Here is a 22,908-nt window from a genome sequence, read left to right as displayed (position 1 = left end):
GAGAAAAAAAAAAGGTGAGGGGGTTGGTCAGCTGCTGCTGTTGCTGTTGCTGCCGCTGCCCGGGAGGTGGATGGATTTGGATTTGTTGGAGGTTGGGATTGGGGTTAGGAGGTTGAAAGTGATGAAGTGGTGCGAGAGTTCAATGCTAACACCCTCGTAGCACTACTGCCTATCCCTATCATGTCGCATCTGGATGGGAACGCCTGGAAGGCGAAGAAGGAGCAGCTGCGGTTGAGTGGTGAGAGCGGTGATGGTGATCAGGACAGCCCGGGGGGTCAGTCCTCTCTCTCTCTCTCTCTCTCTCTTTCTCTTCTTTCTTTCTTGTTGCTTCCTGATTTGAAGCAACTGAATTCTTCCCTTGTCGGAGGAAGAGAGATGTGATGTAGTCGGACAGAAGACTGATATGTGGGATAGTGAAAGCAACTCCGCCAGGTCTCAGCAAATTAGACTACGACGCAGAATTAGCTCTCCCCATGCCCAAGCCCCGACACGATCGGCCGGACAATCACAAGTTCGACCTGCCTGCATCGGGGTCAAGTAAAGGGGGCATCTTCGGATGGGGTGTGAACAAGAACCGATCGTTCACCGAACCGGGTGCGGGGACGGCCCCAGACAAAAAGACCGACAAGAAGTCCGCGTTCCAGGCTATCCGATCAAAGCTTAGCATGAAGGACTTGGCAAAGGAATTCCGTAAGGAAATTCCCCCGGTCAGTACCATGCCGAAGATCTCGTCGTTGGCGTTGGGCATTCGGGATTCCGGGTCCTCCTCGGATTCATATGGCCGTGTTCGTCTGCCAGGCGCCACCAGCAGCAATTTCGAGGTCGAGAGGCTATATACTCCGCGACCGAAGGTGACCGAGGTTCTTCAGGCCCAGCAGCCCCTCTCTGCGCCTTTGTTTCCCACGGCCGGTTTTCCGGGGCCGGACGAGTTCTCGCCGAAAGGTGTGGTGGTGACTTCTCCCACTTCTGTGGGCTCGTCGGGAGAGAAAGGTGTTGGTATCGTCGTTGGGGGTGGTAATGGTCATAACAGCCAAGGGCCAGAGAAGTTCAAACACGCTCTGATCAGTGACCATGGCAATCGGGTCGGAGAAGGCCCAACAAGCCACCACCTTGAAGCGGTCTTGCTGGATGGCTCCTCCCCCGCGGCTCGCACGGGCGAGTTCAAGAATAGCGGGCAGCCGGAATTCGTCACGACACCACGGCAACGCGCACGCAGCATGAAGGCTGAGAAGGGGGCGGGCTCGTCGGAGGCTGCGGCGGCGATGGCAGCATCGGAGTCGTTTCCGCTGCGTAACAGTGAGATCGCGAGATCGTACTCTCCGTCAGTGTACGACACGCTGCTGTCCGAAAAAAGGACGTCGGACCTCCCTCTCCGCGCCGGTGGTAACGATAGCAGCATCGAAGAGGTCAGTGTGTGCGCGCCGGTCCGCTACAGCGACGCGACAAGCGAAGGGTTTCCGGACTATCGCTTGTCCCTGATAACAACCACGTCGTCGTACATGCCATCGGGCCAGGCTCAGCAACAGGGCGGGGAGGCGTCTGCGTTTGCTGGTGCCCCGGCAGGCGAAGGGGCCCTCGACGTCACTCGCCATGGAGGGTATGCGCCGACTCCGCCGGTTCCAGGCTATCAAAACACAAACTCGCTGGAGGAGCAACTGGCACTGCATGTGAAGACAATCCATCACCACGTCGATGACACGGCCAACCGGCTCGTAAAGGCCGTCCAGGACAGTAACAACTGGAACATGGATCAGATCCTCAAGCAGGTCGACGCGTTGAGTGAGGTTGCGCAGCTCCTGGGCGAAAGGGCCGCGGCACAGTCAAAGATCGTGCAAGACACGAGACAATCCACCAGTGACGTGCAATCGCAGCTCCAGACGATCTACCAGGAGCTCCGCCGGATGCAGTCGAGGATGGCCACTCAGCTGCGCGAGGAGATCGGTAAAGTCAGATACGACGTGCACGAGCTGCAGGCACGCGTCGGCCCCCGCAACCCAGCGGCCGAGGCCGTTCTCGCGGCCGGGCTACAGGGGCCGCCGCTTCCGTTGAAGGTAAATCGAGACGCTGGCAAGCAAGGAGGGGGTGATCTGAAGGGGGGCAGAAGGCCCAAGGAGAGATGGGAGGAGGAGGAGGTGGTGAGGTGAGGAAGAGCACAAAGCGAGACAAGGAAGACGGGGGGAAACAACAGCAGAACCCTTCTCTGGTGAGCAATCCCGCGTAACGACAAAGCCCAACGAAAAGAGAAAAGGGAGAAAAAAAAGAACTGACCAGACCAAAAGGACGATTCCGACATTCCCACCCCTAAAGCCTCCCGGTTCAACCTCCGCACTGATGCCATCCCACCACTTGTTCCTGGAAACGGACAGGTGAGGCCTCTGGCCCCCAGCCATGGCAAGGGCAAAGCCAAGGACGAGAAGGAGCCCAAGACCCCCGTCAAGAAGGGTTTCTTCCATATGCGCCGCCAGCGTGACGGTGACAGTCACACTGGCCATTCGTCCTCTCGTCCTTCCCACGCCCACGCCCATGCGCACGAGACTCAGACTCGCCCCGTCGAACCAAAGCCTCCGGTCACTCCTCCCTCGCAGACCGGTCCGGGCATAAACCCCCAGACTGTCGCGCAGACCTCTCCCAGCCTGATCCATCCGGCCATGCGCACCCCTCAGCAGCAGAAGGTCATGGACGAACGCAAACGCGAAGAGGAGCACCAGCGCAAGGTCTTGCTCGAGCATGATATCAAGCGCGAGCGTCTCCAGCAGCAGACCCTCCAGCAGCAGCTTCGCCAGCGTCAGCTTGAGCAGGAGGAGGCCCAGCGAAAGGAAGCCCTGTTCCAGGAGCAGTTCTTCCTAAAGCAGCTTCAGCAGCCGCATCTCCAGTCGCACATCCAACAGGCACCTCCACAGCCATCTCGACCGGCACCTCAGCCCCTCCAACAGCTACCTCAGCAGCAAGCCCCCCAGCCTGCCCCCCGCACCAAGCACCCCCAATACAGCGACTTCCCCGTGCCACCTCTCGGCCTCCAAGCATCGAAACACCAGCACGCCGCAACGTCCGCCTCCAATCTCCCCGTGCCCGCGTCCCAGTCGCAGAGCACCGGATCGAAAGCTACTCGAAACATGGCTGCATCGACCTCGCACTCCAACGTCCGTCCTCAGACTCCCCGTGCCCACGCCGGCTTCGACAACCCATACCCGCACTTCAGCAAGCCTGGCACGTCGAAGGACATAAAAATCGACAACGACAACGACAACGACAACGACAACAACCCGTTCTACCCCGGCCCCACCATCGGCTGCTTGCAGAACACCTCGCCGACTACTTATAGTAGTCCTGTGCCGCCCGTCCCGATCGAGTATGTCAATCGCCATCGGGATGCGTATGAGCGTGGCTTGGAAAATTTCAAGAAGGACAGGGAGGATACTTTGCTGTGAGCTGGCTGGCTTTGGCTTTGTCTTGTGATATCGAATGATATCTAACAATGTTGTTTTCGGTTTCGGGGCACTTCGACTGACTGATCGACTTTTATGAGTGTCGGGTGAGGACCTCTTCGGATCGAAGCTGTGAACTGCTGGAGACTTCACTTTGACTTGGTAATCTCATGGTCTTATGGCCGTGATGGATGTTCATGATGAACGATCTGATCTTTTCTTTGATTTTGCTTGCCTTTGTTTTTGTTTTCATTTACTGCTTTTCTGCAGCGGATGGCATTATTTTCCCTTTTCTCCTCGTTGTTTTTGCTTGCTTTTCCCTGCTTTACTTTCATGTTATCTGCACACCTTACCTCACCTTGCTTCCATCTCTTCTCTTATCTTATGATACCACAACAGCACAGCCATAGCGACGGCGTCGATGATGATGATGATACTTTACATCATCTCGGATTTAATCCCGGAGATACGGATCGGAGGCGGAGTTGCGGTGGACGTTCTTTCTCTTCTCTTATCTTCTCTTCTCTTGCCGTGCGGTGCGGATGTACGATATGGTGCAGTGATTGATGGCTTGATGACTCTGACTCTAATGTGTCTTCTTGATGAAGCATGAATGACTGATGACTGACGACTGAATGATGAATGATGGATGGTGGATGGTACTTACGTGGAGGATTGGTTTCTTTCGATGTACAGGACAGGACGTACATAATGGCGGTGTGGGTAGGGGAGGATGATATGATGATTCGGCGATGTACGAAATGGGGTTCTGAAGGGGTGGGTGGTCTTTCGAGTGGTTTAATGGAGGGTGGATGGAGTGGGAAGGTGGTTTCTTTCTTTCAAGAATAATGTACAGATGTATCAAATGGTGGAGCGAGGGTCTTACTTGGTTGATTGTGGTTGTGGAGGAAGTGGTTTTCTTCGATGTACAAAATGGGGGACGACCTGATTGTTGCGGAGGAAGAATGTTTGTTGCTCACGTGCTTTTTTACGGGCATGAAACGGTCTATAGGGACAACAGCCGTAGCAGCAAGTAGGAAGAAAATAAGATAAAAAAAAAAAAAAAAGAAAAAGAAAACCCAACCATGACGCTCAAATCATGTATGTAGGTGTATATCGATCGACATGCCATAAAAATAATGAGAATAAATAAATATGGAATAGGTAAGTAAGCGGACTACTTCCTCGTCAAAATCATCTTCTCGATATCCAGCGCGGCATCGCGAATCTGCGGGCAATAATGCTGACGCAGCAGCTCGCCCTCCCACACCGTGCCGGCAAAGACATTGGTGGCTTCTATGTCGGCGGCGTAGGCGTTGAACACGCCGTCGCCCTTGCGCTCCTCGCTGTGCCACAGCGAGGAGATCCGGCGGGCGTTGTGCTTGGCGACCTGCGTCATGAGGGAGAGGGTGGCGATGGCGGATTTCTCGGGCAGCTGGAGCGAGGACGTCATCAGGCGCTTGGAGAAGCTGCCGACGCGGACGGGCGGCGCGATGCCGTGCGCGCGCGACAGCAGGGTGGATTGCAGGCACCGGAGGAGGAGCACCATCGGCGTCTGGAAGTTGACCTTGTTTCGCGAGCGCGGGATCGCGGCGTCCTCGGGGGCGTTGGGGTCGGGGAGACGGAGGGATTTGTCCGGATTGTATTCGACGTCCGGGTTGATGGAGAGGGTGTAGAGCGAGCGGTATAGGTGTTTGATGAAGAAACTCAGGTCCAGGTGTAGTGTGCCTGCGGCTTTGCTGGCGTCTTGGCCTTCCAGGAGGGCGAAGGCTGTCACTGTGCAGAGGAGCGCCTCGCGGTGGGCGTCTCGTGTTGTCTCGGGCTCGTCGTCGTCGTCGTTGGAGCTGTCTTCGGCGTCGTCGCCCTCCTGCTCCTCGACGTGGTCGGCGTGCGCTATGAGTTCCTTCAGGGCTTCCAGCAGGTCGCCGAAGAAGTCCTGGTTGATCAGGTGCGCGTATTTGGCGAGACCCTCGAGGACGGGTCCCATCAGGGCCGGGATGCGGAGCTTCAGGATCCGGAAGTATATGCCGAAGACGAGCTTCAGGGTCTCGGCTTGGTTCTTGTCTCGTTCCTCGTGCGACACCAGGGCGTCGGCTTCTTTCATGTCCTTCTCGACTATCTTGCGCTCCTTCTGCACCTTGCGCTCCCGCTTGGTGCGGAACTCGCGCTTCTGCTTGGGCTTCTTGCCGAAGGTGTTCTCCTCCTCCGGTTCGCGCTCGATGTGGTCTCTGGATGCCTTGGCGGAGAACTCGGACAGCAGCCGGAGGTAGAGGAAGGTGTCGAGGACGCTGTCGTGCATGCGGAATTCCTTCGCCTTCATCATCTTGGACAGCATGCGGACCGCCTCAAGCGACACGATCCCATCCTGGTCCCTTTGGAAAACCTCCTCCATTGTCTCGCGGCATTTGGCGAAATCGGCATCCACCTGTCTCCGGGCAAGACGGTTGACGAGGATCTTCAGCAGTTCGGCACGGAAGTTAAAGTGCGGCACGCTCAGGAGCAGGCTGCAGGCGCAGTTGATGGCAATGCTCTTCAGGCCGGCGTCGACCTGGGCCCCGTTCTTAGACGGCTTGGTGAGTTCCCCCAGCTTCTGGATGTAGCGCTTGTAGTTGGAGAGCAGCGTCTGCTCGAATGACCGGAGCTTGCGCACTTCCTTGGAGATTTTCGAGGACATGTCCTCGTCGCTGAGAGGCCGGATTCTGTACCCGGGGATCACATCCTTGTAGACGGCGGCCTGCGCGGCGATGGCGAGTTTCGCGATTGTGACGTGCGACGCATTGTCGACCATCTCGGCCATGGCCCGCAGCGTGGAGAGGTGTTCCTCGGGGTCCTCGTTGATCAGCGTGGCGTATTTCGCGAGGTCTTCCTTGGCTTGGATGATTTGCAGTTTGAGGGGGATCTTGGGCTTTTCTTCCTCGACCTCTTCCTCGTCATCCGAATCCGCATCCTCCATCTCCTCGTCGTCGTCGTCGGTGCCCAGGAAACTGTCGGACTCGTCCTCCACAGCCTCCGGCTCCTCCACATTCTGCAGCCCCGTGTCCGTCTTGATGGGCAGTCTGGTTCTCTCCTGGTCCTTCTTGCCCACCTTGCGCGGCCGGCGCTCGTAGTCCTGTTCGAGGTCCCATTCGGCGGCCTGGTCGTGGAAGTCGCCAATGGGGGCGGCACGAGCGGACTTGGAGCCCTTGTCCTCTTCGGCGGGGGGGCTGACCCTTCTTCTTTTCGTGGTGCGACCGGGCGCCATGGTGAAATCGAGGGTGGTGGAGGGAATTGGTGGGGAACAAGTCGAGAAGCACAAGATTCGCAGCCCGTGCAAAGTCCATGCGAAAGTCCGAAACTTTTTTTCTGCGGCGTTGCCAAGACCGGCCCTGGCCGCCCTGACCGCTTCGGGCGGCCGCTCCACCTTGTCTAGATTTTTTGTTCCCGCGGAGCTTCGTTTCCTGCGCATTCTCGCTTTTTGGTCACCCCGGGGTTTAGGCTGTTGCTCAGCGGACTTCCAAGATGCGTCAACTCACTGAAGGTTTGTGCTGTCGTTCCCGTTGTTGCTGTTGTTGTCGCGCTCGCTCTGGGTCCGGTGTCAGGGCGAGTGATATCGCATAGCTGCATGGTTCTGACCTGCTCGTTGATAGAGGAAACTCGTACCCTGTTCGAGAAGCTGGCCAACTATGTCGGCAGAGGACTGAACGAGTTGATCGCGCCGCCCTCCGGCTCGGAAGACCCCAATGAGCGCTACGTGTTCAGAATGCACCAGATGCGGGTCTACCACGTTAAGCTCGGCCTCGTTGGGCTCGCCACATCGATCCCTCGCGACAACCTGCTCTCGCTCGGCACCTGCGTCGGAAAGTTCACCAAGACCGGAAAGTTCAGAATCCAGATCACCGCGCTGGATCTCCTAGCGCCCCACGCTCGGTACAAGGTGCACATCAAGCCCAACGGAACGCAGCCTTTCCTGTACGGAGGAAACGTGCTGAAGGCGCATGTGGGACGCTGGAGCGAGGATTGCCCCGAGCACGCGGGTGTGGTGGTGGTGGACATGAACGATACACCCCTGGTAAGAGGAATCCGGGTCTCGGAGCATGGTTACAGAGGCTGATCGATAACAGGGATTCGGAGTGACTGCCCGCTCCAGCGCCGAGTCGCGGAAACTGGACCCCACGGCCATCTGTGTCTTCTCGCAAAGTGATATCGGAAACTATCTCCGCGACGTGAGTGAAGCCTGGAGCTTGAGATTGCCGGTTGGGTCGCTAACTCCTCGCAGGAAGATACTCTGTTTACGACCTAAGAGGGGGGCTTGCATACGCGGGATCGAACATGGGATTTTCATCATAGATACCGGGGGATTCTCGCAGGAGTTCTGGAGTCGTCTGTCTGTTCGTTTGGAAAAGTGTTTGAATTGTCTTCCGGCATTTGATGTCCTGCACCCTGTACGATATTGTCTGGCATTGGCTCGGGCTGGCTGTAAATGACTGGTGCTTGATAGCTGCAAGGATCTGCAATGTCGAGTTTCATCGACTGTCTGTCCATATTGCTCGTAACTCATAGGCATGGGCTATCTATACCGTTAACCACGACCTCAAACATGCCCGCGGCATGCGTCCCACACCGTATCTTTCCTCGGAGCAATGTAAATTCACCAAAAATATCCCTACACGTCAGTGAATCCAGCCGCGGCGAAAATAATGCCCTCGAAACCGCCGCGGGGACATGCATGGCCAGTACATGGGCCGTGGTGGGCGATGAGATGCGGGGCACGTGCACGGGCATCTCAGTCAGCGAGTCGCAATTCGAGTTTCCCCATCCAGCCATCCAGACACCAGAATTCAATCCAGCAGCGCAGCCAGAACCATCAGCCGGATTTGGGAGAACAGCCCTCATCGCCTCGCCACACCACCTCCCTCTGAGCGGGTTGATGACCGACCCTCCAACACATCCCACCCTCTCGACATCCCCCCGACTGCCCCTCCTCCTCCCTCGCGTCATCACCCAGGATCTCTACCCGCAGGCCACGGCGAGCCTCTCCCCCCACCATGCCGCCGTACTCTAGCGCCCAGAAGCAACAAATAATGCAATTTGTGAACCTGACTCAAGCCAAGGATGCCGTCGCTGCAAAGGTGCGCTCTGCTCTGCTTGTTTATTCTCGGGGGGCGATCGAGGCGTGGCGGACTCTCCTGCTTTGCTCGTCACGTGGTGCGGTAGGCTGACGGTGCATGCATGCATATAGTTCTTGAAAGCGGCCAGATGGAATGTGGAGGAGGCGATTGATGCGTGAGTACTGTCGATGCGGTTTGAGATTTTTTTTTGTTGTTGATGTGTATTGCGGTCTGTTGTTGCGAGGTCGTGGGGCCTGGATGTCCTCGTGGGTTCAGATGGTTGCTCGGTTTTTTGATATGTTGGCTCGACGTCTCGTTTGTCTGATGGTCTATCTACGCTTGGGATGGTCTGCAGGGTACGTCTTATTCGTTGGTCACTGGCGATTGGTCGGTTTCTATCTATATGGCGTTAAGCTTCGCCACACGGCTCTGCGGGCTACTTGGCGATACTCAACCTGGATCCATCCATCTTAAGCACAGCCCGAGATCTGCATTATCTGAGATGGATGCATGGGTGGCGTGCGATTTTCTTCTCATCAAGGCAAAGCAGATAAACGACCAGGGTGTTCTTGCACTTCAAAGGTCAAAAGGCCATTCCGCAGGCCACAGCCGGCTCGATATGGCGATGATGCCATTGCTGAGCCTCTTACGAATCCTGAACTTGAGCATTTGGACAAGCATGCTTGAGTCTACTCATCTTCTATGTTCAAACCACCATACTGATCACCGTCCCGGACCCTATCACAAGAGCGAAGAAAGACACCGGACAATGAGACGTCCAGCCTGCGTATCAACAACCACCACCCATCTGATATCACACTCACCACCCACGCCACCTTATATCCCCATTTCAACCCCCGAAAACAGCACACTAACCAACCCAGATACTTCCAAAGCCCCTCAGGGGCTGGAGGCAGCACATCCGCCCTGAACAAGATCTTCGACAGCTATCGAGGTTCGTCTCCCCCAGCTTACCTAGATATAACATTACCCCCAACCCCCCATCATACCCATACATATAGCTTCTAACCCCAATCGTAACCCCCAAACATGCCCATTCCCACACATAACATAACACACCATAATACATCACTAACAACCCCCAGATTCCCCCACCGACAACCCAGACGGCATCGGCATCGAAGGCGCCATGAAATACCTCGCAGACATCCAAGTCGAGCTCGACGAAGTGACCTGTCTGGGAATCGCCGAACTGCTCAAATCCCCATCCATGGGCGAATTCACCCGCGAGGGGTTCCTGAACGGGTGGAGAGCTACGGGGTGAGTCTCTCCCTCCCGCTCCCCCTACCCTTATCAACCATCCCCTTATTCCCCTCCTTCCCCCCCCCAACTAAAAAATCCATACCTAACAAAAAAAAAAAAAAAAGATCCGACACCCTCCCCAAAATGACCACCCAAGCCTCGCACCTCCGCACCTCCATCCCCAACCAACCGGACCTCTTCCGGCGTATCTACCGATACACGTTCCCACTGTGCCGGATGCAAGGGCAACGCAACCTGCAATTCGAGATCGCGGCCGAGCAATGGCGGCTGTTCTTCACGCCCGACAGCGGCGGCGTGCAGTGGAGTACCCCGACGACGCCGTGGCTGGACTGGTGGATTGAGTTTCTGGAGGAGCGCGGCAAGAGACCCGTCAATAAGGATCTGTGGGAGCAGTTGGAGGTGTTTATGCGGAAGTCCCGCGAGGATGAGGCGTTTGGGTGGTGGAGTGCGGATGGTGCGTGGCCCGGGGTGATTGATGAGTTTGTGGGGTGGGTGGGGAAGAGGAGGGGAGGGGGAAGGGGAGGGGGAGGGGGAGGGGATGGAGGTTGAGTAATTTAACCTGGTTGTGTTTTGGTGGGGAGGGGGGTAGGTAGGTAGGTAGGTAGATGAGATGAGATGAGATGAATGCATGGTAGGACTGCCCTTCTTTCTTTCTTTCTTTCTTTCTTTCTATTTATATTCTTTGCTCTACTGATTACTGATATTGTGCTATGCTGTGCTGTGCTGCGCTGCGCTAGGCATTTACAGAGGTACGGTTATGGGTACAGGTTATGAACGGAATAAAAGTGTAGAAAGTAGAAATATGGATATTTTATTGGAGTCGAACCGACATACTATTGCGACAGGGATAGGATGGTAACAAAGAGATGGCTAGTTGTTGATCATTAACCATCGGGATGTTGGGTAGTTGGGTAGTTAGCTGCTTGTTGGTTGGTTGTGGTGGTGGTGATGGTGATGGTGATGGTGGTTGGTTGTAGTATGTGGATTGATCTTCAGGGTGAAAATAGAACAGTAAAAAAAAAAAAAAAAAAAAAAAAAGGAAGAAAAAAAGCGGGAAAACACATCATCATAAATGCAGTCAAACATATCTTCATCTCAATGCCAGAGCTAAATGATGACGAATATGTCCGGTCAAATTAGGTTGTCATAGGGATGTAGATGGGATGGGGGGGGAATAGTTGTCGTAGGCTGTCGGGACTCGGTTGTGTCTTCCGACGTCGGAAGGCTCAGGCCCGAACGGGTATTCGGCATCGCGATCAGACACTGACAGACACGGCTCGGGAGTCAGGTATGCGGGATGGATGGTCTATTTACATCGTCTACCGGTAGTCGCCCTTGTCGTACTCGCTGCCGGGACCGCGGCGCTGGTCGTAGCGCTGTTTTTTGTCAGTATCTGTTTTTTTTTTTTTTTTTTGAAAGGAGAATAAATGATGGATGGATACCTTTTTGAGGGCTTCCAGACGCTTCTTCTTGGTGTGCGTGTTGACGTAGGTTCCAATGACGAACCCGATAATGTTGAAGAACGGCACCCAGGTGTGCTCCGGGAGGAACTTCTGGGCGAACGCCAGCGCGATGGGCGAGGTGACCCAGCTGACCTTCATGACGGGCATGAAGCCGGCGCGGACGGTGGCGCGCACCTGGTGGATGGTGCGCGCGCCCGCGATGACCGCCATGGAGGTCAGATACACGGCGTTCTGGATGGGGGAGACCTGCGTCGCGTTAGCACAAGCGCCCTGGTTTGGTCTGTTCAGACGGACGATTCGATCGGGTCGATCGACGTACCAGAAGGTTGCTGGCGAGGATCTGCAGCACCTTGGCCTTCAGACTGGTGCGGCCCGCGAAGACGCGCTGCAGGATGCCGATGAGGAAGTGGCCCAGCGGGGCGCTGATGAACATTCCGTACAGCACCATCTTGGGCACGCGGGCGCTGAAGTAGTGGCCGTGCTTGCTGACATCATGCGCGATCCACGACGCCAGGAATTCTTGCAGCCCCGACAGCACACCCGAGGTCAGCATCTTCGTGCGCAGCGGGTTGGACTGCAGTTGGCGCAGGTAGAGCTGTCATCATCGTCCCCGGCCTCCGTCAGCGACGCCGCACGCCCGGGGGAGTATAGGTGGAACCTACGGTGAGGTAGCCTTCTCCGGTCAACCGTTCGCCGACCTTGTGTACCAATTCCTTTGTGTCCTCGCGGATGGAGGTGATGGCCTCATCTTGGAATTTGACGGACATGGTTGTGGTTGTTGCGGTGGTAGTGGTGGCTGGGAGGCGAGTTAAGCGCGCGCAATATGGGGTCAACCAGGACGAACGGAAGGATAAGGACGGTATTGGTGTTGACTAGGCGAAGATGGCGACCGAGTCAGCGAAGCGAGAAATGAGGGGGGACACCACAATGGGACGGAAGTAGATAGGTGGTGGTGGTGGTGGTGTGTGGTGTGGATGAATGATGGGGAGAAGTGGAGTGGAGATGGAAAAGAGGGAGGAGGAGTGAGATTGAGAGAATCGGGACAGGAAATATGGGGTTGGGGTTGAGGGAAGATGCGGAAGACGACAGGCAAGATGAGCTGTCCCGCGCGCCCTCCAGGGGTTGGTTGGTTTGGCTTTGCTTAGCTTGGCTTGTTTACGCCGCGCGAGGGACGGCGACGCTATCGGGAACTGCACCACCACTTACCGAGGTCGGAGGCGAGAATTGCAGGTCTGGCTAGAGAGATAGGTTAACATCCACGGAACGAACAACCGGTCCAGGCACGCACTGACTGAAGCCAAGGGAGCTGAAAGAACAACAACACGAGGCCGGCAGATGGCGATCGCTGCTTTATAGCCGGTTTGATAGCCTGTTCGGGCGGCCCGCCTTTCGGTCACCTCCGACATCTCCGCCCCTCTGGACGCGGCTGCCCGCGAGGCAATTTCCTGCACCGGTCTGATATGATTTGTTGACCGCTGGTATAAATATCAAGTGTTTTCTCTGGGTATTTGTCTTTATCTTCTTTCTTTCTTTTTTATCAGACTGTACAGTAGAGATGCAAGTAGGTTGGCTTGATGGTTGCCAAGATGTCGACGAAGACAGCCTCTGTGCGGCAGGAGCACCAAGGGAGAGCCCGGAAGCCCTAAACACCGCATGCTGTGCAGGCAGAGAATGGCAGAAGGGCTTCTCTCACCGGTATGTTCTTAAGGTGCACATCTTGATTGATTTCCCCCGATTTCAGTTATCTATCCACTAACACTCCCCAGGTAGAATTATCTGTTTATCCAAGTATCCGTTCGTGTACATGATACTATGTAGAAAATCAAGGTACTTTAAGAATACCAGCTTGGTGGTCTTTCTGTACCTTTCTTGCCAATCCAGTTGGTTATAACCACTCAGTCAACCGGGATTTCCTTTGCCATAGTCCACCCACTGCCCCCAGATACCACCATGACGTTACGCCGCCACGGCGACAGGGCGACAACCGTTGCGTTGACGCTGTTCACTGTGGCCGCCAAAACGAGCCTAGCACCGTGTGATGAGAAGAGGAAAACTGCCAGACGTGATCTCTCTGTCCTGTCATTCTCACTCGCCTCATTGCCCCATCCTTGTTTTCGTTGATCACGTCCAGAGTTGTCTTTCTCGTGCCAGCACCTTTTCTCTACGCAGTCTCGGCCAGTCCTCCGTCATGTCCGACAACGAGGAGAATTCTGAGCAGCCTCCGGAGGGAGAGAATGACTCGTCGGAAGACTGCGTCCCCTCGTACAGTGAGAGAGTCCCCTTCTATCTTGACCCCGCAGTGGCCGACCATCTAGTCGCCCACCAGGATTACACCAGAGCCCCCCTGTTCGACCCGTACTGGGAAGAGGATGAGGACAGCGCCCGCCGCCGGGGACAGAGATACTGCAAACACGATGTGATGGTTCGCGAGTACGCTATCGACGAGTACGAGACGTGTGAGTCGTGTGGTCGAGTCCCCGCGCTGCGATGGTTCTATCGTTGCGACGTGGACAACTCTGGTTTTTCGCATCAGATGGAGCCCGGCCACGAGCCGGTGCTGAGTCCTGCCATCTCGAACGCCATCGACGCGGGCCATTACACTCCCTTGCAGACGAAAAGTGTTCGGTTCCAGAAAGAAAGAGTTGTGCAGGTGGCCGCGGCCGACAACGACATGCCGGTTCCGCAGTTCGAAACTGGGGAGGTCATAGAGGGGATCGAGCAAGATGACGAGGATGACTACGAGAACCCTCAGGTTGACTTTGTTGAGGATATCGCCCAAGAATTTCTCGCTTCTTCCGCGACTGAGTCTTCGATCGTGTCGCTTTGTCCACCAGGCCCTCGACCCCAGTGCAGCTACCGGGCTTGTCATCATTGTTCCTCTCGGTACCAGGAAAAGGCCTGGGCAAGTCTTGACGAGGTCCTCAATGATAAGGCGGTCGATGCTCCAACTGCGTGGGACCTACGACAGCTGTCTGTTTCCGATGTTAGGGTTGTTCGCACCCTGGGCACCCGTCCAGCGTATGATCCCTACGATAGCGGCTCCCCCTCGCCTGTTGATATATCCGTTAGCTCGCATCCTCCATCTTTTGACTCGTCCGACGACTCTTGCCCTTCGTCTGTCGAGCCATCTCCCTCGGTGAATGAATCGTGCATTGACACTCCGCCCTCGCCTGTTCAGTCTTCTCCCGTCACCCAGGAGGAGTGGAGGTCTTCTCATCCCCCTGGTCTGGATGCGGGTTCGTCGGAAGAGCCGTCGCAGGAAGAAGGCAAGAGCTCTGAGTCCCTTGGCTCTGATTTGTCTGGTCCATCCGTCGAGCCCTCGCGTGGTGATGGGGAACACAAGAGCTCCCAGACCCCTGATCCGCCTGCTAGTTCGTTTGTCGGGGCTTCGCATATCGAACTGGAGAGCTTTCAGCCTCCTGACTTGCCTGAAACCTCGTCTGCCGGGCCCTCGCAGGATGAGTGCAAGAGCTCTGGATCCCCCGATTCGCCTGCTACTTCGTCATCCGAATCCTCACAGAATGAGAGTCAGATCTCTCACCCCCCTGCACTGCCTGCGAGCTCGTCGGTCGGGGCCTCACACACCGAACTAGAGAGTTTCCAACCCCCCGACCTGCCTGAGAGTCCGTCGTCCGGGTCTTCACTGGATGAGCGTGAGGTTTTTCCCCCGTCTGACCCCGACTTGCCTGAGAGTTCGCCAGCCAGGCCCTGGTATGAGGAATGGATGAGCTATCGCTCATATGATTCGGACTCGGATGCAAGCTCGTCGGACGAGGCCTCGGAGTATGAGCTGGAGAGCCTTCACTGTCCTGACCACGATCTGCCTGGTAGCTCATCAGCCTGGCCCTCGCCTTACGATTATGACGACGACGATTCAAAAAGCTCTTACTCGCAGGACGAATTGGAGAGCTTCCCCCTTGACCATGACGCACCTGACAACAATAATGATGACTCCGACTCCGACTCCGACTCGAAGAGCTCCTACTCACAGGATGGAATGGACTCTCAGTCCCCCACCCCCGACCAAAGCGAGTATATCCCGATATACTATGAAGGGGACACCTTCTCCACCACCACCACCACCACCACCAGCCGCGGCGACGGTGAAGCGTCCACGAGCGAGGAATATTATTATCGAAGGTACCTTCCTCCCTCCGCACCCCAGAGTGAAGCCTCCAGTTCGTGTGACGATACCCCGGGACCCATCCAAGGGTTCATCCACAGATACATATTAGCGCCGCTTGCTGAATTCTTCGCGTCACACTGTAGCTTCGTCGGATCCATCGCCGGACTATTCCGTCGGCCTCCTCCCGCGCCATCTCCCCCTCCGCACCAATTCATCCCGGATTGGCTGACCCAGCAGGCTGGAGCGGCGCCCGAAGACCCCCCCGACAACGCGCAGCCCTGCGTCGCCTCCCCCCCTTTCGATCCCATCCTTACGATTACATCCGCGCTAGAAATAGCATCTACCGCCATCCTAAATACCGTCCCCCTAGGACTGAGGAGGAGAGGGAGAGGGTGAGGAGGAAGGTTCCCCTGTGCACCGTGTTTGAGACTTGGCCTGGGGAGGAGTATGATACCGATGGGGATGTGTATGAAGATGAGGATGGGGTTTATGAACTGACGAGGGGACAGCCTCGCGATGGAGATGACAGTAGTGATGGAGGCGAAGATGGCGCGGCGGTGAATTAAAAGTGACAGTGACGGTGACGGGTTCGTGATGCTTTTCGGCAGGCGGATCCGGGTTTACTACATATCGGTCTTGTTGGATCTCGTTCACACACAGTGAGGGTGGGATGACATCTTGTTATGATATGATGATCATGATGACGACGGTTTAATACGGGTTTTTTTTTCTTTTTCTTTTTTCTCTTTCTTTTTGTCAGAGGTACATTCCCAGGGCACTGAGCGTGTCGATAATCCCGGTAGTGATGCGAATAATGTGAACAATCAATCTAATCTTCCGTGTCTCCGCTCGGCATCCACCATTCCGAGCCAATTCCGAACCTCGGCTCGCGCCAAGCAGATGCTAATCAGATGCAGATGATCACCGGCCGTCCGCCTGATAAAGATCCGTCCGTCCTTTCCGTGCCCGCCATCGGAATGTTTGCAACTATCTAGTATCTACACTACATATCACTCTCGGAGTAAAGCACCATGGCGGAACCGGAACGCTCCCCTGACGTCTCTGCGCACGTTGCTGTCGCTGCTGAGCCCGACAGCGACAAGCTCGGTGAGGGGAACCCGGTGAGTCCTGCGGGGGACCCAGCATCACCATCACCGACACCGAAATCGCCGAGATCCTCACCCCTCAGTACCAACGCTCGACACAGGCTGCTGGCAGCGCTACGAGCAGCGGACTTTACAGTCGGGCGTGTAGCCAAGTATGTCCCCCTCCTCCTTCTCCTCCTCCAAACACAACACCTCACTAACAAATTCCCAAACAGACTCACATCCACCTCCACCGGCCAAGAACGCGTCTTCGCCATAACCGGCTACCTCGCCCACGTCCTACACCACATCCTCGTCTCCGCCCCATGGCTGGCCCTTCTCGCGCGCCTGCGCCGCTCCCCCTCCCCCTCCCCCTCCTCCTCCTCCTCAAAACCCCCACCTCCCCTTCATCCCCCCTCCTCTCCCTCTCCTCCCTCATGTCCGAAACCCGCTTCACCCTGCGCCTACTCGACCTCGTCCCCCTATGGACCTGGGGCTCCTCGACCCTGAAACACCCCCCGGCAGACCGCACAATCTACATCCTGACGCTGCTGCAGGTCCTCGCCAACGTGGTCTACCAGGCGCTCGAGAACGTCGCGTTCTTGGCGAGTAAGGGTGTCGTCTCGAAGAGGTGGATCCAGCGTTGGGGGGGCGTGGATGCTTGGTATATCTGGAGTACGAGGGCTTGGTTGGGACATATTGTTTTGCAGTTTGGGGTGTTGTGGAGGGGGAGGGTTTTGTATGGGAGGAGGTTTGGGGGTGGGGCTGGGGCTGGGGATAAGGCAGAGGCAGATTCAGAAGAGGAGGAAGAGAAGAGGAAGGAGATCCGCGCGTGGAGAAAGAGTCTGGTGAATAATCTCTGCTGGGCGCCGTTGTGTCTCCATTGGTGCTTTGAGAAGGGTATTGGGTTTCCGGAGCATTTGACCGGTTTGGTTAGTTTTATGGCCGGCGCGTGGGACTTTGGGGATTCGTGGGCGAGGACGGCCGTGTAGGGATAGTAAGTACATCTGCTGGGATCTTGTGTATCTTATGATCTGGTTTCGTTTGATCTGGCTGGGTGGGTGGCTGGTTGAGTTTGTTTGATGGGGGGGTTGTTGGGATTGTTTTTGTTTGAGCGTTCGTTTTTTTTTTTTTTGTTTGGGGGATGGTGGGTGGTGGTGGATGGTGGCAGGGTTGGATAGATCTGCCTGGAATATAGATCTACTGGATATAGATCTACCGGATATAGATCTACTGGATATAGTAGATCTACAGAACCTACATCTACTTGAACCGGTTCGTGTCTGATCTCGCGGTGTATTCGCTCGCTATTCTAGGTATCTTGTAAGCAATAAGCCAAAAGCCAAAGCAATATAGTACATATGGATATCAATCCGTAGATCTCCTCTCCCGCCTCCAAACACCCCGTCCAATCCGCATTGGAGATCCAGCAACCTCACCAGCAACCCATCAACCCCGTTTCCCCCCAACATCTCCCACAGCTCCTCATCGCCTCACCTACTCCAACAACCTCGCCATCTGAGCCCGACGCATATTCTCATAAAACGCCCCGGCCACAAACTCATCGACCTCCCAATTCGTCCCCACCACAGGCACCAAGCCCTCCTCGCAGGCCCCATCCTTCCAAGCAAACGCCCCGGCATCCACCTCCCTCTCGCTCCTCGTCACCACATCCTCCTCCACCCCCTCGAACACCTCCACCCGCACCTTCACACCCACCAACTCCATCAGCCCCGCCTCAAACTCATAAATCACATTCCGCTGCTCCTCGTTCAGTCCGAAGATCAGCATCCCCTCCACCGCGTCCCCCGGGTCCCTGGACGGGAGCATGACGGGTGGGTCGTGCGGACTGGGCAGGTAGAGCTTGTAGCCTGCCAGAGTTGCGCGGGTCATGCGCGAAACCATGTCGGTGGATTGCGGCTCGTCCAGGATGTATTTGAGGGCTGTGGGGAGCTTCAGGACCCCGTAGACGAAGCGCGGGGGGCTGGTCGTTGCGTTGAGGAGGGTATTGAGGGTTGTGGGCGTTGGGGTGTGGTGTAGGGCGCAGAGGTAGTCCATGGGATAGTGGGGTTGGGGGTCCATGGTGGATGGTCAAGTCACTGGGCTGATTGGACTGGACTGGACTGGACTGGACTCAGACTGGTGGACTGTTTCTGAGGGAAGGAGCGACTACCCCTGGGTACCAGGACACAGAATCAAACGAGTGGTACTGGTACTGGTACTGAGTGAGTGGGTACTCTGGGGTAGAGACCCCGGTGAAGTGAGATGTTGTAGCTTTTTTGGAGAGGGGCAAAAAGAGCGTAAGATGAAGATATTAAACTGCGATATTTTCGGTATCTGTGATGTTAATGTGGGTTTGAGAAAAAAGGAGGCATGTAGGTGATGATGATGTAGCTGCACAAATCATTATAGAGTCATGATGATGATGATGGCATATTTATACCACTCTATGATCTCACTCGCTGAGTACCAAAACCACGCCGCAACCCACTGCACAATGGCAACGCCCTGACCACCAGCTGCTGCTGCTGGCGGTATTGACCGCAGCCACAAGGCTTTGCTGTGAAGCATGTCATGTCTACTACTGGACGAGCCGTATAAAGAAGCGTCTGACAAGGCAGTCCCCCCAGGCGGCTCAGTGCAGCGGAAATGCCCTGGGGGTGAAAGCAGCCTAGCGCCATGGCTGCCTGAGCTGCTACGTACCTATGTAGGTTGTCGCAGGTCAGTAGCAGTAGGCAGTAGGCAGTAGTAGTCATGAATGATGACGGTAGGCTGGAGTAGCAGCCTGAGGCACCAACGGGCGGCGCAGCGACGGGCGCCAGGCCGACGCTAAGTATGCTGGATGGGGAGTCTCGTCTCCAGCCCACCCAGGGAACAAACCGCCAGGCATGGTTCAATCCTGGCAGGAGTCGAAGCTTATAAAGCAGGGCCGTAGGGAGGGCATTCCGGGTGGGACGAAGTAAATCATCAGCAGCAGCAGCAAATAGGCAAGATGGTTAACTACTGGTTACAATGATAATGTAAACAGTGGGGACGACCGGCTTCCATGGGCTTCTGTCCGCGGGCGGTGGCGGGCGGCAGCATCTGCAACAGCTTAAGTCATCAGCCACGGCAGGGCCTGGCACTATCGTCACCTCTTAACCTCTTAACGGAGCTCTCTCTCGCCATCCTCCGCTCTCACTTCCAACTCTCCCCACTCTCTCTCCCCCATCTCCCCCCCCCCACCAAATCTATTCCGTCCCTCAGGCATCGTCTTCAGTCTGGTGGGATTTGTTTCTCCGTTTCCTGCTCCCTTTTCCGACCTTTTGACCCCCGTCCCTGTCGCAGAGCTGCCCAGTTCCCACTCCAGCGACACCGTTCCTGCATACGTTCCTGAGTGCCTACGTTGCTTTACGCGCCGGATCCATCACCCGTCAAGATGAGCGCCGAACCCGACCACTCCCACGAGAAGAAGAGGGTGAACCTCAAGTATGTCTGCATCTGGCGGTTTTTCTGATTCCGAGTCCCTGGTGCTAATCTCTTTATCCGCACAGTGACGCCTCCGGCGCCGAGAAGAAAGAGGTAGCCCACGCCCATCCGTACACCCCAGACCCCCAAGGTCCTTCAGCGATACTGACACGTTTCTGCCTCCAGGAGCTCGATACCTCCACCGCTATTCTCAAGAAGAAGAAGAAGATCAACTCGTTGATGTAAGATAGACAGCGTTGCTATTCGTGCGGGGACCCGGGACTGACATCTTCTAGCGTCACCGACGCCGTCAACGATGACAACTCCGTCATCGCCCTCTCCAACAACACAATGGACGCTCTGCAGCTGTTCCGCGGTGACACCGTCCTTGTCAAGGGCAAGAAGCGCAAGGACACCGTTCTGATTGTCCTGGCCGACGATGATCTCGATGATGGCAGCGCCCGCATCAACCGTGTTGTCAGGCACAACCTCCGTGTCAAGCACGGCGATATGATCACCGTCCACCCTTGCCCCGATATCAAATATGTAAGTTTGCGTCATGTCCCCCACTTGTATCTGGTTTGGCTGTGTCTGGTTCACTTCATGTCTGGCTCGTTCATGTCTAACTAACCGCTCTTACAGGCCAAGCGTATTGCTGTCCTCCCCATCGCCGACACCGTCGAGGGCCTGACCGGCTCCCTCTTCGACGTCTTCCTCGCCCCCTACTTCCGCGAAGCCTACAGACCCGTCAGACAGGGAGACCTGTTCACAGTACGAGGTGGTATGAGACAGGTCGAGTTCAAGGTCGTCGAGGTGGATCCCCCAGAGTACGGTATCGTCGCCCAAGATACTGTCATCCACTGCGAGGGTGAGCCGATCCAGCGCGAGGATGAAGAGGGCAACCTCAACGAGGTTGGATACGATGACATTGGTGGCTGCCGCAAGCAGATGGCCCAGATCCGTGAATTGGTCGAGCTGCCCCTGCGTCACCCCCAGCTGTTCAAGTCCATCGGTATCAAGCCCCCTCGTGGTATCCTCATGTACGGCCCCCCCGGTACCGGTAAGACCCTGATGGCTCGTGCCGTGGCCAACGAGACCGGCGCCTTCTTCTTCCTGATCAACGGTCCCGAGATCATGTCCAAGATGGCCGGTGAGTCCGAGTCCAACCTCCGCAAGGCCTTCGAGGAAGCCGAGAAGAACTCTCCCGCCATTATCTTCATCGACGAGATCGACTCCATCGCCCCCAAGCGTGAGAAGACCAACGGAGAGGTCGAGCGCCGTGTCGTGTCTCAGCTCCTGACCCTGATGGACGGCATGAAGGCCCGCTCCAACGTCGTCGTCATGGCCGCCACCAACCGTCCCAACTCGATCGACCCTGCCCTCCGCCGTTTCGGCCGTTTCGATCGTGAGGTCGACATCGGTATCCCCGACCCCACCGGCCGTCTGGAGATCCTGTCCATCCACACCAAGAACATGAAGCTGGGCGAGGACGTCGACCTGGAGACCATTGCCGCCGAGACCCACGGTTACGTCGGTTCCGATCTGGCGTCTCTCTGCTCGGAGGCTGCCATGCAGCAGATCCGTGAGAAGATGGACCTGATCGATCTCGACGAGGACACCATCGACGCGGAGGTCCTAGACTCCCTGGGTGTGACCATGGAAAACTTCCGCTACGCCCTGGGCGTGTCCAACCCCTCCGCCCTGCGCGAGGTTGCCGTCGTCGAGGTGCCCAACGTCCGCTGGGAGGACATTGGTGGTCTGGAGGAGGTCAAGCGCGAGCTCATCGAGAGTGTGCAGTACCCTGTCGACCACCCCGAGAAGTTCCAGAAGTTTGGTCTCTCTCCCTCCCGTGGTGTTCTGTTCTACGGTCCTCCTGGTACTGGTAAGACGATGCTTGCGAAGGCTGTGGCCAACGAGTGTGCGGCCAACTTCATTTCGGTCAAGGGACCTGAGCTGCTGAGCATGTGGTTCGGTGAGTCCGAGAGCAACATCCGTGATATCTTCGACAAGGCCCGTGCCGCGGCCCCTTGCGTTGTGTTCCTGGATGAGCTGGATTCGATCGCCAAGTCCCGTGGCGGCTCTGTCGGCGATGCTGGCGGTGCTTCTGACCGTGTTGTCAACCAGCTCCTGACCGGTAAGTTTTTTTCTCGCGGTGTTTCCTGTGGCAGTGGCTAATCAATTTAGAAATGGACGGTATGACCTCCAAGAAGAACGTCTTCGTCATCGGTGCGACCAACAGACCCGAGCAGCTCGATGCCGCCCTGGTCCGTCCCGGCCGTCTCGACACCCTGGTCTACGTTCCCCTGCCCGACCAGGCGTCCCGTGAGGGTATCCTCAAGGCGCAGCTGCGCAAGACGCCCGTGGCGTCCGACGTCGACATCCCCTTCATCGCCAGCAAGACCCACGGGTTCTCCGGTGCCGATCTGGGCTTTGTCACCCAGCGCGCGGTCAAGCTCGCGATCAAGCAGTCCATCAGCGCGGACATTGAGCGCACGAAGGCGCGCGAGGCACAGGGCGAGGATGTCAAGATGGACGACGAGGAGGTCGACGAGGAGGACCCGGTGCCGGAGCTGACTCGGGCGCACTTCGAGGAGGCGATGAAGTCGGCCAGACGGTCAGTCAGCGACGTGGAGATCCGCCGGTACGAGGCGTTTGCGCAGAGCCTGAAGAACTCGGGCGGCAGCAGCTTCTTCCGGTTCCCGTCGGCGGGCGAGGTCACGGACAACAACACGTTCGGCGAGGCCGGCAATGACGACAGCCTCTACGACTAGGTCTTACGTTTTCAGTTATCTATGAGCTAGAAGCAGCGGGTTTACGCGGGAGATGGCTCGGATCCGCCTTGGTTTATTTCTTTTGATGAGATTGCATACAATGCCATAATAGTTAAGAATGTTGCACTTGTAGTAGTTCAGAATGGTGTACTTGTAGACAGTAAACTCTGACCCGAGTATAGCAGCCATTAGACGTGCATACGTGCATACGTACATACTA

The 22,908-nt window shown here is 56.3% G+C and overlaps 9 protein-coding genes across 9 annotated transcripts; 6 read left to right on the top strand and 3 right to left on the bottom strand.

Moving 5' to 3' along the window:
• Positions 1–114: 114 nt before the first annotated feature.
• BO70DRAFT_432632 (uncharacterized protein) lies at positions 115–3,428 on the top strand (the record flags this gene model as incomplete). The annotated part of the gene is made up of 4 exons (XM_025548340.1): positions 115–274; positions 415–2,051; positions 2,102–2,203; positions 2,280–3,428. Exons 1-4 carry the CDS (start codon positions 181–183, stop codon positions 3,426–3,428), a joined length of 2,982 nt encoding a protein of 993 aa, XP_025395495.1. The 5' UTR covers positions 115–180.
• A 1,010-nt stretch (positions 3,429–4,438) lies between these two features.
• Positions 4,439–6,755, bottom strand: BO70DRAFT_150487 (nuclear export protein Noc3). The gene has a single exon (XM_025538201.1). The coding sequence runs from the start codon at positions 6,664–6,666 to the stop codon at positions 4,603–4,605; it is 2,064 nt and encodes a 687-aa protein (XP_025395494.1). The 5' UTR covers positions 6,667–6,755; the 3' UTR covers positions 4,439–4,602.
• A 116-nt stretch (positions 6,756–6,871) lies between these two features.
• On the top strand, positions 6,872–7,912 carry BO70DRAFT_365953 (ribosome biosynthesis protein NIP7). The gene is made up of 4 exons (XM_025544201.1): positions 6,872–6,942; positions 7,052–7,473; positions 7,526–7,627; positions 7,681–7,912. The coding sequence occupies exons 1-4, from the start codon at positions 6,924–6,926 to the stop codon at positions 7,702–7,704; spliced, it is 567 nt and encodes a 188-aa protein (XP_025395493.1). The 5' UTR covers positions 6,872–6,923; the 3' UTR covers positions 7,705–7,912.
• Positions 7,913–8,235: 323 nt separating this feature from the next.
• On the top strand, positions 8,236–10,936 carry BO70DRAFT_432628 (DCN1 family protein; the record flags this gene model as incomplete). The annotated part of the gene is made up of 6 exons (XM_025548339.1): positions 8,236–8,533; positions 8,644–8,687; positions 9,397–9,467; positions 9,619–9,793; positions 9,901–10,250; positions 10,875–10,936. Exons 1-6 carry the CDS (start codon positions 8,450–8,452, stop codon positions 10,934–10,936), a joined length of 786 nt encoding a protein of 261 aa, XP_025395492.1. The 5' UTR covers positions 8,236–8,449.
• On the bottom strand, positions 10,839–12,045 carry BO70DRAFT_322947 (Mpv17/PMP22 family protein). Its single transcript, XM_025540568.1, has 4 exons — positions 11,922–12,045; positions 11,579–11,854; positions 11,239–11,505; positions 10,839–11,172 (listed from the first exon to the last, which is right to left on the bottom strand). The coding sequence occupies exons 1-4, from the start codon at positions 12,024–12,026 to the stop codon at positions 11,116–11,118; spliced, it is 705 nt and encodes a 234-aa protein (XP_025395491.1). The 5' UTR covers positions 12,027–12,045; the 3' UTR covers positions 10,839–11,115.
• A 1,402-nt stretch (positions 12,046–13,447) lies between these two features.
• On the top strand, positions 13,448–15,965 carry BO70DRAFT_382661 (uncharacterized protein; the record flags this gene model as incomplete). The annotated part of the gene is made up of 1 exon (XM_025545549.1): positions 13,448–15,965. One exon carries the CDS (start codon positions 13,448–13,450, stop codon positions 15,779–15,781), a length of 2,334 nt encoding a protein of 777 aa, XP_025395490.1. The 3' UTR covers positions 15,782–15,965.
• A 197-nt stretch (positions 15,966–16,162) lies between these two features.
• BO70DRAFT_390220 (uncharacterized protein) lies at positions 16,163–17,591 on the top strand. The gene is made up of 3 exons (XM_025546136.1): positions 16,163–16,643; positions 16,707–16,909; positions 16,996–17,591. Exons 1-3 carry the CDS (start codon positions 16,417–16,419, stop codon positions 17,460–17,462), a joined length of 897 nt encoding a protein of 298 aa, XP_025395489.1. The 5' UTR covers positions 16,163–16,416; the 3' UTR covers positions 17,463–17,591.
• A 17-nt stretch (positions 17,592–17,608) lies between these two features.
• BO70DRAFT_150377 (gamma-glutamylcyclotransferase family protein) lies at positions 17,609–18,735 on the bottom strand. Its single transcript, XM_025538200.1, has one exon. The coding sequence runs from the start codon at positions 18,550–18,552 to the stop codon at positions 17,968–17,970; it is 585 nt and encodes a 194-aa protein (XP_025395488.1). The 5' UTR covers positions 18,553–18,735; the 3' UTR covers positions 17,609–17,967.
• A 928-nt stretch (positions 18,736–19,663) lies between these two features.
• Positions 19,664–22,814, top strand: cdc48 (AAA family ATPase CDC48). The gene is made up of 6 exons (XM_025544200.1): positions 19,664–19,938; positions 20,004–20,031; positions 20,104–20,159; positions 20,214–20,463; positions 20,560–22,051; positions 22,102–22,814. Exons 1-6 carry the CDS (start codon positions 19,889–19,891, stop codon positions 22,686–22,688), a joined length of 2,463 nt encoding a protein of 820 aa, XP_025395487.1. The 5' UTR covers positions 19,664–19,888; the 3' UTR covers positions 22,689–22,814.
• The last annotated feature ends 94 nt before the right edge of the window (positions 22,815–22,908 follow it).

The sequence above is a fragment of the Aspergillus heteromorphus genome, assembly GCF_003184545.1.
Source record: "Aspergillus heteromorphus CBS 117.55 chromosome Unknown BO70scaffold_34, whole genome shotgun sequence".
In the NCBI taxonomy this organism is placed as follows: domain Eukaryota; kingdom Fungi; phylum Ascomycota; class Eurotiomycetes; order Eurotiales; family Aspergillaceae; genus Aspergillus; species Aspergillus heteromorphus.
The sequence above is the reverse complement of the archived record's forward strand: the minus strand, read 5'-3'. Positions and strand labels throughout refer to the sequence as shown.

Coding starts and splice junctions, on each gene's coding strand:
- BO70DRAFT_150487 (XM_025538201.1), bottom strand. CDS start 6,666: ATGGCGCCCGGTCGCACCACGAAAAGAAGAAGGGTCAGCCCCCCCGCC.
- BO70DRAFT_365953 (XM_025544201.1), top strand. Junction 7,474..7,525: donor ACATGAACGATACACCCCTG/GTAAGAGGAATC, acceptor GATCGATAACAG/GGATTCGGAGTGACTGCCCG. Junction 7,628..7,680: donor TCGGAAACTATCTCCGCGAC/GTGAGTGAAGCC, acceptor AACTCCTCGCAG/GAAGATACTCTGTTTACGAC.
- BO70DRAFT_322947 (XM_025540568.1), bottom strand. CDS start 12,026: ATGTCCGTCAAATTCCAAGATGAGGCCATCACCTCCATCCGCGAGGAC. Junction 11,855..11,921: donor CCGGAGAAGGCTACCTCACC/GTAGGTTCCACC, acceptor CGATGATGACAG/CTCTACCTGCGCCAACTGCA. Junction 11,506..11,578: donor TCCTCGCCAGCAACCTTCTG/GTACGTCGATCG, acceptor AACGCGACGCAG/GTCTCCCCCATCCAGAACGC.
- BO70DRAFT_390220 (XM_025546136.1), top strand. CDS start 16,417: ATGGCGGAACCGGAACGCTCCCCTGACGTCTCTGCGCACGTTGCTGTC. Junction 16,644..16,706: donor ACAGTCGGGCGTGTAGCCAA/GTATGTCCCCCT, acceptor ATTCCCAAACAG/ACTCACATCCACCTCCACCG. Junction 16,910..16,995: donor CTCTCCCTCTCCTCCCTCAT/GTCCGAAACCCG, acceptor ACCCCCCGGCAG/ACCGCACAATCTACATCCTG.
- BO70DRAFT_150377 (XM_025538200.1), bottom strand. CDS start 18,552: ATGGACCCCCAACCCCACTATCCCATGGACTACCTCTGCGCCCTACAC.
- cdc48 (XM_025544200.1), top strand. CDS start 19,889: ATGAGCGCCGAACCCGACCACTCCCACGAGAAGAAGAGGGTGAACCTC. Junction 20,160..20,213: donor AAGAAGATCAACTCGTTGAT/GTAAGATAGACA, acceptor GACATCTTCTAG/CGTCACCGACGCCGTCAACG. Junction 22,052..22,101: donor TGTCAACCAGCTCCTGACCG/GTAAGTTTTTTT, acceptor TAATCAATTTAG/AAATGGACGGTATGACCTCC.